This window comes from Rattus norvegicus, chromosome 8, assembly GCF_021556685.1.
Source record: "Rattus norvegicus strain SHRSP/BbbUtx chromosome 8, alternate assembly SHRSP_T2T, whole genome shotgun sequence".
Classification (NCBI taxonomy): Eukaryota; Metazoa; Chordata; class Mammalia; order Rodentia; family Muridae; genus Rattus; species Rattus norvegicus.
In genome coordinates, this window is record NC_141541.1 from 85752261 (window position 1) to 85766129 (window position 13869).

At 39.0% G+C, this 13869-nt stretch overlaps 1 protein-coding gene across 51 annotated transcripts in view; it reads right to left on the reverse strand.

Annotated features, from left to right (window-relative positions):
- Positions 1-13869, reverse strand: part of Mlip (muscular LMNA-interacting protein) — a 265581-nt gene that overhangs the window by 129106 nt on the left and 122606 nt on the right. For all 51 annotated transcript variants that reach the window (XM_087563714.1, XM_087563705.1, XM_087563712.1 and 48 more), the window contains one exon: positions 8673-9065. In XM_087563714.1, the coding sequence (XP_087419840.1) occupies positions 8673-9065 (393 nt within the window). The remainder of the gene's footprint in view (positions 1-8672; positions 9066-13869) is intronic.

Sequence of the window (13869 nt, forward strand, 5' to 3'; positions counted from 1 at the left end):
TTATAAAGTTAGTAAACGCTTATTAGGTTATAGAAACATATTTTAGAATTTTGTTTCAGACTCATGTGGATAAAATTTCTAAGACACCCACTGCGATGACCATCCTGACCTGTAGTCTTGAGCCCTAAAACCACTTAAATCTAACAAATTCAAACATTTCATCCTTAGCCTCTTAGCCTCTGTGCAAACATGTCCCAAATATATCTTTTATAAGTTTGAAGAGCAACAAGTAATTGTGCCACATAAATGATATTTGAAATCATTGACAGAGTCCAGACTATCAAAACCTCAGGGGAAAAGAAACAGAAGTGATTCCGTCAACCTGAGAAAGCCCGTCACCCCCGTACAGTTTATCTTGGAAGCAGCAATGCTTAGCTGGTGTTTATGGAACCAATTCCCGTAGCTGGGAGGATATTTAACTGCAAACATCACAGAGTGGGCAACCCAGGCTTCTGTTATAAAAGATGACAACATTGTATTTGGAATTTGGTGCACGCACACACCGCGTGCTAGTGTGTGTGTGCGTATTTTAACCATGAAATATTTTCTCTACTCTTCCCCATGACTGATTTCTCCTCACAAGAAGAATGGGGACATTTCAAATGTCCAAGATATTTCTGCACGCTGTACCCTGTTTAGAAAACCTGTGAGAATTTGCTAGAGATAAATTATAAATTAATACTGACTGCTACCAGAATCCAACTATCTTTCTAATAATGTTGTGTTTTAAGAGCATCACTGTGTGCAAAGAACTATATCTTGATTATTTACCAAATTACCAGGATGTTAAAAAACTCATAATTTTTAGGTGTTAATAAAATAAAAAGGCCTCGTTGAACTTCTTCAAGGTGAGGGCTGCTATTTCCCTAATACCTACTCCACTATATGATATTTTTCCTAATAATAATTCAGAATTTTGTCACGCATTTTAAGGGTTATTTATTTGGAACATTCTAAAACTTATGTCTAAATATTGACTAGTCTATGTTGATCTGCATATTAACTTTATATTTTCTAGTTGGCATATTATTACAGCTTACAATAAATTCACTAGTAATTTCCAAGTGAGCCAAAATGTTATTCTAATTTACACTAATACTATTCTAATTTACACAGCACTAATTAAGTGTAGCATCATAATTTACAGACTTTCCATATACAAGAGATTCATCTTCAATTTTTTTAAAAAATGCACATTCCTGAGTTCATATTATTTTTATTCTTTTTCTTAAAAAAAGACATAAATTAATAATTTCATGGAGAAAGGAGGGTTATTCATCAAATGCTCAGTCAATAACCTGGAATGAGCCCTTCATTTTGCCTCTGTCTGCCTGCATCACCAAAGGAAAACTTCTAAATTGAAATATACAAGGTATTTCTCATCTTTCCCTCTTAATAACTACTCTGTGTTCTCAACCATTTCCTTCTTTCTCCCCCATTGTTTGAACATTTTTTTGCAGTAGTGACTGGGATTATCCCCAGCAAGCTCATTTTCTTGAGCCCTAACCACAGGCTTCCTCCCAACACATTCTCAAGACTCTTCTCGAAAGGCGGTCCTCAAAGCTGGGTTGCCATGTCAGAGCCATTACTGAAAGGAAATGTTTGCAGTACGCTAGTCTCATGAGGTAGATGAACTCAATCACGATATCCTTTACACAACCGTGCTATTAGAGAGCTGCATTGCAAATCACTTTAGCAAATTTAAAGTTAACTGGCTTTACACGTTCACTCTTTCTAACGTGTTAAAGAGATTGGAGAATATCTAAGTCAACGCTGAAGTGACTGCACTGTTTTTCCGAGATATGGACATTGCCAGATGTTGATCCTCCACAACTATAACCTCCTCCAACAGCTTTTGCAGAAAACTCCCCATTGTCCTAACACACTAATCATTATATCATAGAAAGATAGCCTTCTACCTACTGATTGGTCCTTTCCTCTCTAAAACATGTACGTAATGGTATCAGGATGATTCTCAGCCTTTCTTATCTGAATCAATGAAATCATATTCTCTGATATACCTAACTCTACCTTAATTTATGTAACTCAACACTAAAGTGAGTTTTAATAATCTAATCAGTCTTTGCTCAAGACCTCATCAGGGCTGTGAACCAACAGTCTTCCCCTCATTGCATAGCCCTCCCTTGCTATTTGGTCTCATCCCCCAAACTTCTTGCTTATTTTCCATTTTAGGTTTTGACAATATTTTCCTCATTCTTAGCATTTTTGTGAATATTGTTAACATTCTTAATCAGTGCTCTGGGAAATCTTCATTCTTTTTTTTTTTTTTTTGGTTCTTTTTTTCGGAGCTGGGGACCGGAAATCTTCATTCTTAATCTCACTAACTGTCCTTACCTTCCTGGCCATTATCTTCTACCCAAAGCTGCTCTGACAGAAAAACTGTCACCACCTGTCTGACAATAGCCCCGCACTTGATTTACAACCATGCCCTGTAGACAGCACCGCGTGGAAAGGCAAACCCTCTGCATGAGTGCAGAGTGGATCCCTTTTGCAAGCAACATTGCGGGGTGACAGGGCACCATGGCTTGCTTTCCTCTCAGCCGGACTTTATATGCTTTGACTGCGTTTGCTTGTATGTTTGTTTTAGAACTTTGCTTCTCTCCATTTCCTCACTGTAACTGCTCCAGTGTTAATATTCTCCTCCAACCCTAACCCACCGCTTTTTAAAAGCAGAATGATTCTCCATGCATACTCTCAGTCATAGGAATACTGGCTTTCTCTGCAAGTATTTCATTTGTCAGCTGTACCCCATGTTTTGTGTATTCATTCTTTTTATAGGTTAACTAACTCTCTCATCCTAAAAGAAACATAAAGACAGTTTATCTCCTCAAACATTTACAAATTTCAACAAGTTATCACTTGGTGGGTGGTGAAAATGGCAATATCCTGTATTTTACTTAGTGCCTTGTCTCAAACCTAATCTGGACCAGTGGTAAAATAGAAAACCATCTACAGTAGTTCTCAACCTTCCTAATGCTGTGATCCTTTAATGCACCTCTGCTTGTGGCAACCCCCCAAGCATAAAGTTATTTTCATTGCTACTTCATAACTGTAATTTTGCTACTGTTGTGAATTGCAATGTAAATATCTTTAGAGATAAAGGTTTGCCAGAGAGGTCCTAACCCAGGACTTGAGAAGCTCTGTTCTACAGAAGCAATCATTTGGAGAGTTAATGTGCTAGGGCTTGCTTATGCTCCTTTCTGGAGTCTCAGCTAGTACCAGTCTCTGATTATTCATCTCACTCTTCTCTAAGCTCTGGACACAAAGTGTCTGACGTAGTCTTTGCCTCCCCAGACACAGATGAAATCATGTTTGACACCAGCAAGTCAGGAGACCATCCTCTAAAAAAAGCCTATAGCATTTCCTGCTGGAATTTCCAATTCAAACTGACTTTCCCATGAGGAACCCCATTGAACATGACCACTAGTACAGACTGAACCATGGAGAGTAAATAAGCACTGTTCATGAATGATAGGAATTTTGCCAGCATTTGACAGAGCCTATGGACTCCTACTAGCTCAGAAAAAAATTTCCTACATTGCATCTGCTCTTACTTGCCATGGAAGGAGAGAGAGAGAGAGAGAGAGAGAGAGAGAGAGAGAGAGAGAGAGAGAGAGAGAGAGAGAGAGAGAGAGAGAATGCTAAACACAGGCAGCAAGAGAACAAACAGCAAGGTGGTGGAGGAAAACCAAACACTTGAGAAAAGCAGTTTGAATGAATAATATTGTTTGTATTTTTTTATATCGACTCTAAGGACAAACATCTGTGTTTGTCCCCCACCACGAGGGCCCACATCCTGGGTTAAGTCTTTCATCACCTGTCACCTCCCACGCAAGGTTGGACCTCTTTTGTAGCTTTCATCCTGCCTGCAGTTGGCATCTTCCAGGTGGAGCCAGGTACATATTGCTTCCTAGTTTTTTTTTAATATAATCTTGTGATATTGCACCCAAGAGGGTCCTTCCAGATGTCAACAGAACCCAACTAGAAGTTAAATACTTCACTTATTTCAAGATCTTCAACATCGAATTCTTCTGGCTGTAAGCTGAGGAGGATTTTAGGCAGCAAACTATCAGCAACAACACTAACTATGACACAGTGGTCCAGGGCTACCTTCCATAGCCTGTCATAGTTCCCACTCAGTCGTGACTGCCCATCAAGAGTTTTAGTGTGATGATGCCTTTTCTGTGTACATTTCCCATGACCATTTGTTTGATCATTTGTGTGATAGTTTTTTGAAGCACTCTCACTAGCTCAGGTATTGTGTTAGAATAAGAACCAGAAGGGAGGGAAAATTTTATCAGCAAACTACTCCAGTGGGATCAGACCTACAAAAGCTCCTGGGACACAATGTGCTAATGTGAATAAGGGGTTCTTTTATAAAAACCGAATGTTAAGATTTATGAAATGCTTACCGGCACTTTTGATTGGGGAACATTCTAAGAAATCATTTCCTGATTTTATCATTGTGCCAACATGATGAGAAGCACAGATAGAACAGAGACCTCCACAGCAGTGCTATAAATTTGATTAGGACCTCAACTGCATGTGCATCTGTCATTGACCAAAGTACTGTATTATATTGCACATTATTGGGTCTGACAAATACATGCAGCAATGTCTGAAATGACTAGAATTTTATGTAACAGCCTCTTGTGTTTTATTTTAGCCAGGCTTTTTGATCGTATTACCCACATCATCTTCCCAGCTCTCATAGCCAAGCTGTAACTGAACAAATGTATAAAGCCTCTTGTTCTTTATGCCCCCTTCCCTCTTACTATGTGCCCCAAACATGGTGCCATCCCAAACTTCTTAAATAGAGAACATCACGTATCAATGACTTATCATAGCAGACAGTTCCATAGTTCCAAGCTTGCTTGCTCACGCTCTCTCTCTCTCTCTCTCTCTCTCTCTCTCTCTCTCTCTCATCTCATTTAACCATCCTAAGTTGATATCCTCTCCATGTTTGATCATGAGCCTGACCTTTAACAGCTGAACATTCTTTCCAGATTCAAAGTTGATATTCTCATTTCATTTTATAAATGAAGAAAGGAATCGTGACTTCAAGTGACTTCTCAGAGGACCAGGAAGTAAGGCTCCCATCTCATGCCTGCCTGCCTGTATTTGTCCCTCCTACATCAGACTTCCCTGCCTTCACCCCCCATCCATATTCAGCAGTACGTCTGCCCCATTAGCTTATTCCAACTCTTCTCACTAAGATCATCAATGTCCTAGTTTTTAATTTAATGGGCTTGAATTGACCACTTTATTGATCTTGTTTTGTATTTTAATTACAAATTTCCTTTTTTTGGAAGTCTCTTATCAGTAGATAAGAAAAAATTTTTAGATTTTTCCATGAACGTTTAAGTGTCTCTTCCTACATTTTATTTAAGAAGACTTTTTACTTGATTATTTTTTTTATTTTCTATATATCTTTGCTTTTTATATACACTTTTTGCATAAAGTGCTTTCATTTAAATATTCTACTTCAAAGAACGTACTTGGGATATATAAACCCACAAAATTGATATTAATATTTTTATTATATACTAAGTCAATTAGTCACAAACTGTTTAATAAAAATGAGTTCAACATGAATATTTAAGGACTTTACAAACTTAAGATAAGACATGTACCAAACAATAACAATGAGTGTTGGACTCTGGTCATTACACAATTGTGTGAACTACAGAACTGTACAGGGGGAGACTTGGTATCACTGAGGAAACTCAAACGAATTTCAGGGAGTTAGTACCTGAGCAAGGGCTTCAGAAATAAAAGGAATATGAACTTAATGATATTTGGATTTTTCCTATACCTTAATGAAATTAATACATATGTAAGTATATGCTTACATACAAAGCAAAAAAAACTACCTTGTAATCTTAATTAGAGTGGTCTTGATAAATTCTTTACTAAAGTAATTAACAAGAAATGAGCCTTTATTTCCATTATTTTCAACTAATAAAGAAAAGGAAACCTCAATTGTTTCAGCCAGAAGGTCTTATGGTAATGATCTTTCTTTAACTCTGCCATCAAAAAAAGTCACAAAAACAGAGGAGCACCAACTCAAGAAGTGGCACAGCTAACAAGTTGATGTGGGTTCTAAGAAGACAGAAATCAAGACATCATCAATAGGTGAGGGGCTGCTTGTACTGAGTGGTAGTTCACAAGAGCTGAATAAAAAATAGTGTAAGATGTGACTAGGAAGAGTCCAGGGTACGGAAAGGGCAAAGGCCAGGAGAAGAGTTGAAGTCACTCTTTAAGAATACAGATGTTCGCATATGTACCAGAGCATGGGCCTTGTGGGAGGAGAGGCCTTTGGTCCTGGGAAGGCTCAATGCCCCAGTGTAGGGGAATGTCAGGGCAGGGAGGCAGGAGTGGGTGGGTGAGGGGAGCACCCTCATAGAAGCAGGGGAGGGAGGATGGGATAGGGGGTTTCCAGAGGAGAAAGGGGATAACATTGAAATGTAAATAAATAAAATATCCAATTAAAAAATAGGGTTTTTTTGACTAGCCAGTAACTTACAGGTAGTTCCACATTATGGATTCAATTTTCCTTATATGAAAGACCAGAAATTCACTTCATTGACTACATTTCTAACAAAAATTTGATTAGTATCTAGCAACCAGGGCTTAGGATTTGTTGTCAAACTTTTACAAACTCCCACTACTAGCTACTCTGGTCATTTCTCACTAGTTTATACTTGTGAGTAACAGCTTCCTTACTTGATCTTGTCATGATCTCTGCCGTCACAGGAAATGAAACAGAAAACCAAATGTCAGTTTTCTGACGTTCCCAGATCCAGCAGCTCCCTGTCGCTTGTAACCATAATCTTTAGCGGCTGGTAAACTAAGTTATGTCTGCCTTTTCAGTGTGGAGCTCAGGTAAGTAACTTCATCTATTAGGAAAAACCAATTCCAAAGTATGAGCACATCTTACCCATTGACATCTCCATAAAAGAAAAAATATATGGCTAGTTCAAGGAAATAGATCTATTAACAGAAAAAGAAATAAAACCTCCAAATTTCTTCATCAGAATATTCCATTAGCAGTTATTGTTTTCATACTACATATCCTTATCTAAGTAGGACAAACGACAGTCTTCTCAGACACCAGAAATTTTTTCTTCGCTTGTCTCTCACTTTTCTTGAGGCCAAACAGCAATGTCTGAGGTGATGCAACCTTTTGAAAACACCTTGAGTTATATTTCTGTAGCACTTTGTTCCAGCACCTAGCTAGAATACATTTCAAAAGATAAATATTTTCAGAGCTGGAGAGATGGCCCAGTGGTTAATAGCACTGACTGCTCCTGTAGAGGACCTGAGTTCAATTCTCAGCATCCACACTGCAGCTCACGAGCATCTACAGCACCAGCTCTAGAGGACCAGAAACTCTCTCTAGCTTCCATGGGCAACTGGCTTAGTACACAGACATGCATTCAGACAAACGCCCATACACACAATTTATTTTAAAGCATAAAAGAGAGGGAGGAGAAAGAAATGTCTTAGACTTGTATCTTTCACTACTCAAAGTCAGTGGAGTATACTGGATGCTTGAAGGTAATGAAAATTACAGCATCGCAAACCAAGAAAGGCTGTGAGAACAGACATGAACAACAACAAATGTGAAAGCCCTATTCTACCATCTTGCCAAATCCTAATATCAAAAAGCAACCAATTCGTCAACAAAAAAATGTCTTTCAAACTACTTTATAATGCACATATATATATACATACATATATATACTCATATACATACATATATATACACATATACATATACATATATATATATTCTTAATGCTTGGCTAGATAACACCTAAACAGATTGTCCCAGATCCCAGTTACTCTCTACTGATAAGCAGTGAGACCTCTTCATGTACCATCTTCAAAGCCAGGCTCTGTAGCCCTGGCCTTCTAAACACACCTTGCACTGCAGAGGCCCATGGCCTTTTAGTTACGCTCAGTGGCCAGTCAATGTCAGCATTTTCTCATGATTTCCTTCAAGTTCTCTCCCTAGCTCTCTTGCCATCACAGAGTGGGCTTTTCCTATCACACTAATGGCGCTCCACCTTAAAGGAAGCTTCTATCTCACTGATAGATTTCAGAGTGGGATATCCTTCCCCACCTCACTGAAGTCAGTTCTTTGACTGACAGTATTCAAGAACCACAGTAGACAGATGCGTTCTCTAAGACACACATAGGGAAATTAAATTCCTTAGAGGCTCTTATTTCCTGGCCTATCCTTTCATTACTCACTTGTTTGTTTAAAAGTACTGTGTTTACTCCTCGGGTGCAATGAATGCATCTTCTTGGGTATCTTATGTTTGAAGGATGCTTCTTGATGCACCCATCCCTCCACACACACTTTATAATTTCAACGTTCTCCAAGAATCGCTTACAGAGAAATGACAATATTTCTCCAAACCTTCTCCAGCTAATTATGTTACATTTTCTGTCCAGTCGATTAACCATATAAATTTTGGCCTCATCAACTTCCTGATGCTCATTTACACTGTGGTTAGTCATGATCTTGAGACTTGATAGTTTTGATATAATTTTCTTTGAGAGTCATATATCCGTTAAAAAGGAAGATGTTTGCAGACACTCAGAACAAAGGACAATGCGAAGGACACTCAGATGAAACTTACCTGCCCATGTTTTTGCTGAGGGGCTATCCCATGAGGAATTTCAGGATGTGATGAGACCTTGACATCAACCCCTCGTACTTTGGGACGTACCACATCAGAAGCCAGGCTAGAAGAAATAGCCAGAGACTTGGGCCGAGTAGCTATGTTGCCTGTTGCCCCTGGGGGCCCTTGTTCACCTTGTCTACATGTAGCTTCATCTTCCCCATCAGAATCCACAATAAAAACATATTCTGCTTTGAAGAGATCACCTTTCTGCATTCCTTGAGGCTCCTTTGTATTGAATTCCTTTCGTTGTGAATTCTTCCCACTGACCTCTGAGGGATAATCCAGTATCCTCTGGTCCCTCTCCTCTTTGCTCTCACAGCTGAAGGTCATATGATCACTGTACTCAAACTGCAAAAGATGTAGAAAGACAAAAAACTGTTGACACAGGGGTGACGAATGCATCTTTTTGTTAAAATATGCTAAAATGTTTAACCTCCTCATTGGAAGGTTTTTAATACATTAAACGCTAGGCTTAACTGAGAGAACTGGACTGGATGTTCCTTTTACTAGTTAACCTGATTGTACTGCCCTAAGTGCAAAAGCCTTAGAGTTCAGTAACACTTACTGCTTCCCAGTAAATCATGAGGAAGGGAGGGAGGAATGGAACTGGGCAAGAAAGTGGATCAATGAAGATGTTCACAAAACAGCTGCCATGCAGATGGGAAAGGCTTTACTTAATTGTCAAACAACCAACCTATCCTTTACTAATGGTGTTGGGGGAAGAAATCCTATTGAAAGATACCAAAATAAAATAAATTTCTAAAGTTTTGAAAGGAAAGGTAACATTGGCACAAAGTGCACCAATTATCAGAATATAAAGGACCTTAGCTAATTGGAAGGAGCTAATGAATTGGACCTTTTTGTTTTTTAAGATACACGGGCTGGAGAGATGAGTGAATGAGGAAAACAATTGCTTTAGGAGCAAGAAGACTTGATCTCAGATCCCCTGCACCTACAAAAGAAAGAGCCAAATGCCTTACACATGTATATAACCCCAACTTTGTGGCTGAGGGGCTAGCTAAGGAGCCAGTCAACCACTATAGCCAAAATGGTGAGACCCAGCTTCAGTGAGTTCAAGGCTCTGTCTCAAAAGATGTGGTAGAAAAGCAATTGGAGAAGACATCCAGGGTCCACCACTGGCCTCCAGTCATGTCAACATGGACAAGACATACGCACCTGTGTATAAAATGATAAAGAAATTTAAAGTAAAGAGTTCTTTCAAGGACATTGTTTCATTTTGGACTGGAAATTTTCTATTTTTTCATACATTTTTAATGAATGTTCAGAATGTTTACAAGATCTTGATTAATATAGTTTATATCAAGCTATGAAAGATCTTTTTCTAAAATAACAGCCATAGGCAGATGTTACTTGAAAATATCAGTGCCAATTTCTTTGTTTTAATCACTGTTCTGCAATTATCCTTTTTAAAGGTATTTTCTTTTTTTTTTTAAAGTGCATGAAATTTTATTAATATTAGTTTGTTTTTTTTTGTTTTTTTTTTTTTAATTTGTGGAGATGTCCTTTATTTCCAAGCTAATGGTCTGGAAGATCTTTTTTTTTTTTTTTTTATTAACTTGAGTATTTCTTATATACATTTCAAGTGTTATTCCCTTTCCCGGTTTCTGGGCAAAATCCCCCTCCCCCCTCCCCTTCCTTATGGGTGTTCCCCTCCCAACCCTCGCCCCATTGCCGCCCTCCCCCCATAGTCTAGTTCACTGGGGGTTCAGTCTTAGCAGGACCCAGGGCTTCCCCTTCCACTGGTGCTCTTACTAGGATATTCATTGCTACCTATGGGGTCAGAGTCCAGGGTCAGTCCATATATAGTCTTTAGGTAGTGGCTTAGTCCCTGGAAGCTCTGGTTGCTTGACATTGTTGTACTTTTGGGGTCTCGAGCCCCTTCAAGCTCTTCCAGTTCTTTCTCTGATTCCTTCAACGGGGGACCTATTCTCAGCTCAGTGGTTTGCTGCTGGCATTCGCCTCTGTATTTGCTGTATTCTGGCTGTGTCTCTCAGGAGCGATCTACATCCGGCTCCTGTCGGCCTGCACTTCTTTGCTTCATCCATCTTGTCCAATTGGGTGGCTGCATATGTATGGGCCACCTGTGGGGCAGGCTCTGAATGGGTGTTCCTTCAGTCTCTGTTTTAATCTTTGCCTCTCCCTTCCCAGCCAAGGGTATTCTTTTTCCTCATTTAAAGAAGGAGTGAAGCATTCACATTTTGATCATCCGTCTTGAGTTTCGTTTGTTCTAGGGATCTAGGGTAATTCAAGCATTTGGGCTAATAGCCACTTATCAATGAGTGCATACCATGTATGTCTTTCTGTGATTGGGTTAGCTCACTCAGGATGATATTTTCCAGTTCCAACCATTTGCCTACGAATTTCATAAACTCGTTTTTGATAGCTGAGTAATATTCCATTGTGTAGATGTACCACATTTTCTGTATCCATTCCTCTGTTGAAGGGCATCTCGGTTCTTTCCATTTTCTGGCTATTATAAATAAGGCTGCGATGAACATAGTGGAGCACGTGTCTCTTTTATATGTTGAGGCATCTTTTGGGTATATGCCCAAGAGAGGTATAGCTGGATCCTCAGGCAGTTCAATGTCCAATTTTCTGAGGAACCTCCAGACTGATTTCCAGAATGGTTTTACCAGTCTGCAATCCCACCAACAATGGAGGAGTGTTCCTCTTTCTCCACATCCTCGCCAGCATCTGCTGTCACCTGAGTTTTTGATCTTAGCCATTCTCACTGGTGTGAGGTGAAATCTCAGGGTTGTTTTGATTTGCATTTCCCTTATGACTAAAGATGTTGAACATTTCTTTAGGTGTTTCTCAGCCATTCGGCATTCCTCAGCTGTGAATTCTTTGTTTAGCTCTGAACCCCATTTTTTAATAGGGTTATTTGTTTCCCTGCGGTCTAACTTCTTGAGTTCTTTGTATATTTTGGATATAAGGCCTCTATCTGTTGTAGGATTGGTAAAGATCTTTTCCCAATCTGTTGGTTGCCGTTTTGTCCTAACCACCGTGTCCTTTGCCTTACAGAAGCTTTGCAGTTTTATGAGATCCCATTTGTCGATTCTTGATCTTAGAGCATAAGCCATTGGTGTTTTGTTCAGGAAATTTTTTCCAGTGCCCATGTGTTCCAGATGCTTCCCTAGTTTTTCTTCTATTAGTTTGAGTGTGTCTGGTTTGATGTGGAGGTCCTTGATCCACTTGGACTTAAGCTTTGTACAGGGTGATAAGCATGGATCGATCTGCATTCTTCTACATGTTGACCTCCAGTTGAACCAGCACCATTTGCTGAAAATGCTATCTTTTTTCCATTGGATGGTTTTGGCTCCTTTGTCAAAAATCAAGTGACCATAGGTGTGTGGGTTCATTTCTGGGTCTTCAATTCTATTCCATTGGTCTATCTGTCTGTCTCTGTACCAATACCATGCAGTTTTTATCACTATTGCTCTGTAATACTGCTTGAGTTCAGGGATAGTGATTCCCCCTGAAGTCCTTTTATTGTTGAGGATAGCTTTAGCTATCCTGGGTTTTTTGTTATTCCAGATGAATTTGCAAATTGTTCTGTCTAACTCTTTGAAGAATTGGATTGGTATTTTGATGGGGATTGCATTGAATCTGTAGATTGCTTTTGGTAAAATGGCCATTTTTACTATATTAATCCTGCCAGTCCATGAGCATGGGAGATCTTTCCATCTTCTGAGGTCTTCTTCAATTTCTTTCCTCAGTGTCTTGAAGTTCTTATTGTACAGATCTTTTACTTGCTTGGTTAAAGTCACACCGAGGTACTTTATATTATTTGGGTCTATTATGAAGGGTGTCGTTTCCCTAATTTCTTTCTCGGCTTGTTTCTCTTTTGTATAGAGGAAGGCAACTGATTTATTTGAGTTAATTTTATACCCAGCCACTTTGCTGAAGTTGTTTATCAGCTTTAGTAGTTCTCTGGTGGAACTTTTGGGATCACTTAAATATACTATCATGTCATCTGCAAATAGTGATATTTTGACTTCTTCTTTTCCGATCTGTATCCCCTTGATCTCCTTTTGTTGTCTGATTGCTCTGGCTAGAACTTCAAGAACTATATTGAATAAGTAGGGAGAGAGTGGGCAGCCTTGTCTAGTCCCTGATTTTAGTGGGATTGCTTCGAGTTTCTCTCCATTTAGTTTAATGTTAGCAACTGGTTTGCTGTATATGGCTTTTACTATGTTTAGGTATGGGCCTTGAATTCCTATTCTTTCCAGGACTTTTATCATGAAGGGGTGTTGAATTTTGTCAAATGCTTTCTCACCATCTAATGAAATGATCATGTGGTTTTGTTCTTTCAGTTTGTTTATATGATGGATCACGTTGATGGTTTTCCGTATATTAAACCATCCCTGCATGCCTGGGATGAAGCCTACTTGATCATGGTGGATGATTGTTTTGATGTGCTCTTGAATTCGGTTTGCCAGAATTTTATTGAGTATTTTTGCGTCGATATTCATAAGGGAAATTGGTCTGAAGTTCTCTTTCTTTGTTGTGTCTTTGTGTGGTTTAGGTATAAGAGTAATTGTGGCTTCGTAGAAGGAATTCGGTAGTGCTCCATCTGTTTCAATTTTGTGGAATAGTTTGGATAATATTGGTATGAGGTCTTCTATGAAGGTTTGATAGAATTCTGCACTAAACCCGTCTGGACCTGGGCTCTTTTTGGTTGGAAGACCTTTAATGACTGCTTCTATTTCCTTAGGAGTTATGGGGTTGTTTAACTGGTTTATCTGTTCCTGATTTAACTTCGATACCTGGTATCTGTCTAGGAAATTGTCCATTTCCTGAAGATTTTCAAATTTTGTTGAATATATGTTTTTATAGTAAGATCTGATGATTTTTTGAATTTCCTCTGAATCTGCAGTTATGTCTCCCTTTTCATTTCTAATTTTGTTAATTTGGACGCACTCTCTGTGTCCTCTCGTTAGTCTGGCTAAGGGTTTATCTATCTTGTTGATTTTCTCAAAGAACCAACTTTTGGTTCTGTTGATTCTTTCTATGGTCCTTTTTGTTTCTACTTGGTTGATTTCAGCTCTGAGTTTGATTATTTCCTGCCTTCTACTCCTCCTGGGTGTATTTGCTTCTTTTTGTTCTAGAGCTTTTAGGTGTGCTGTCA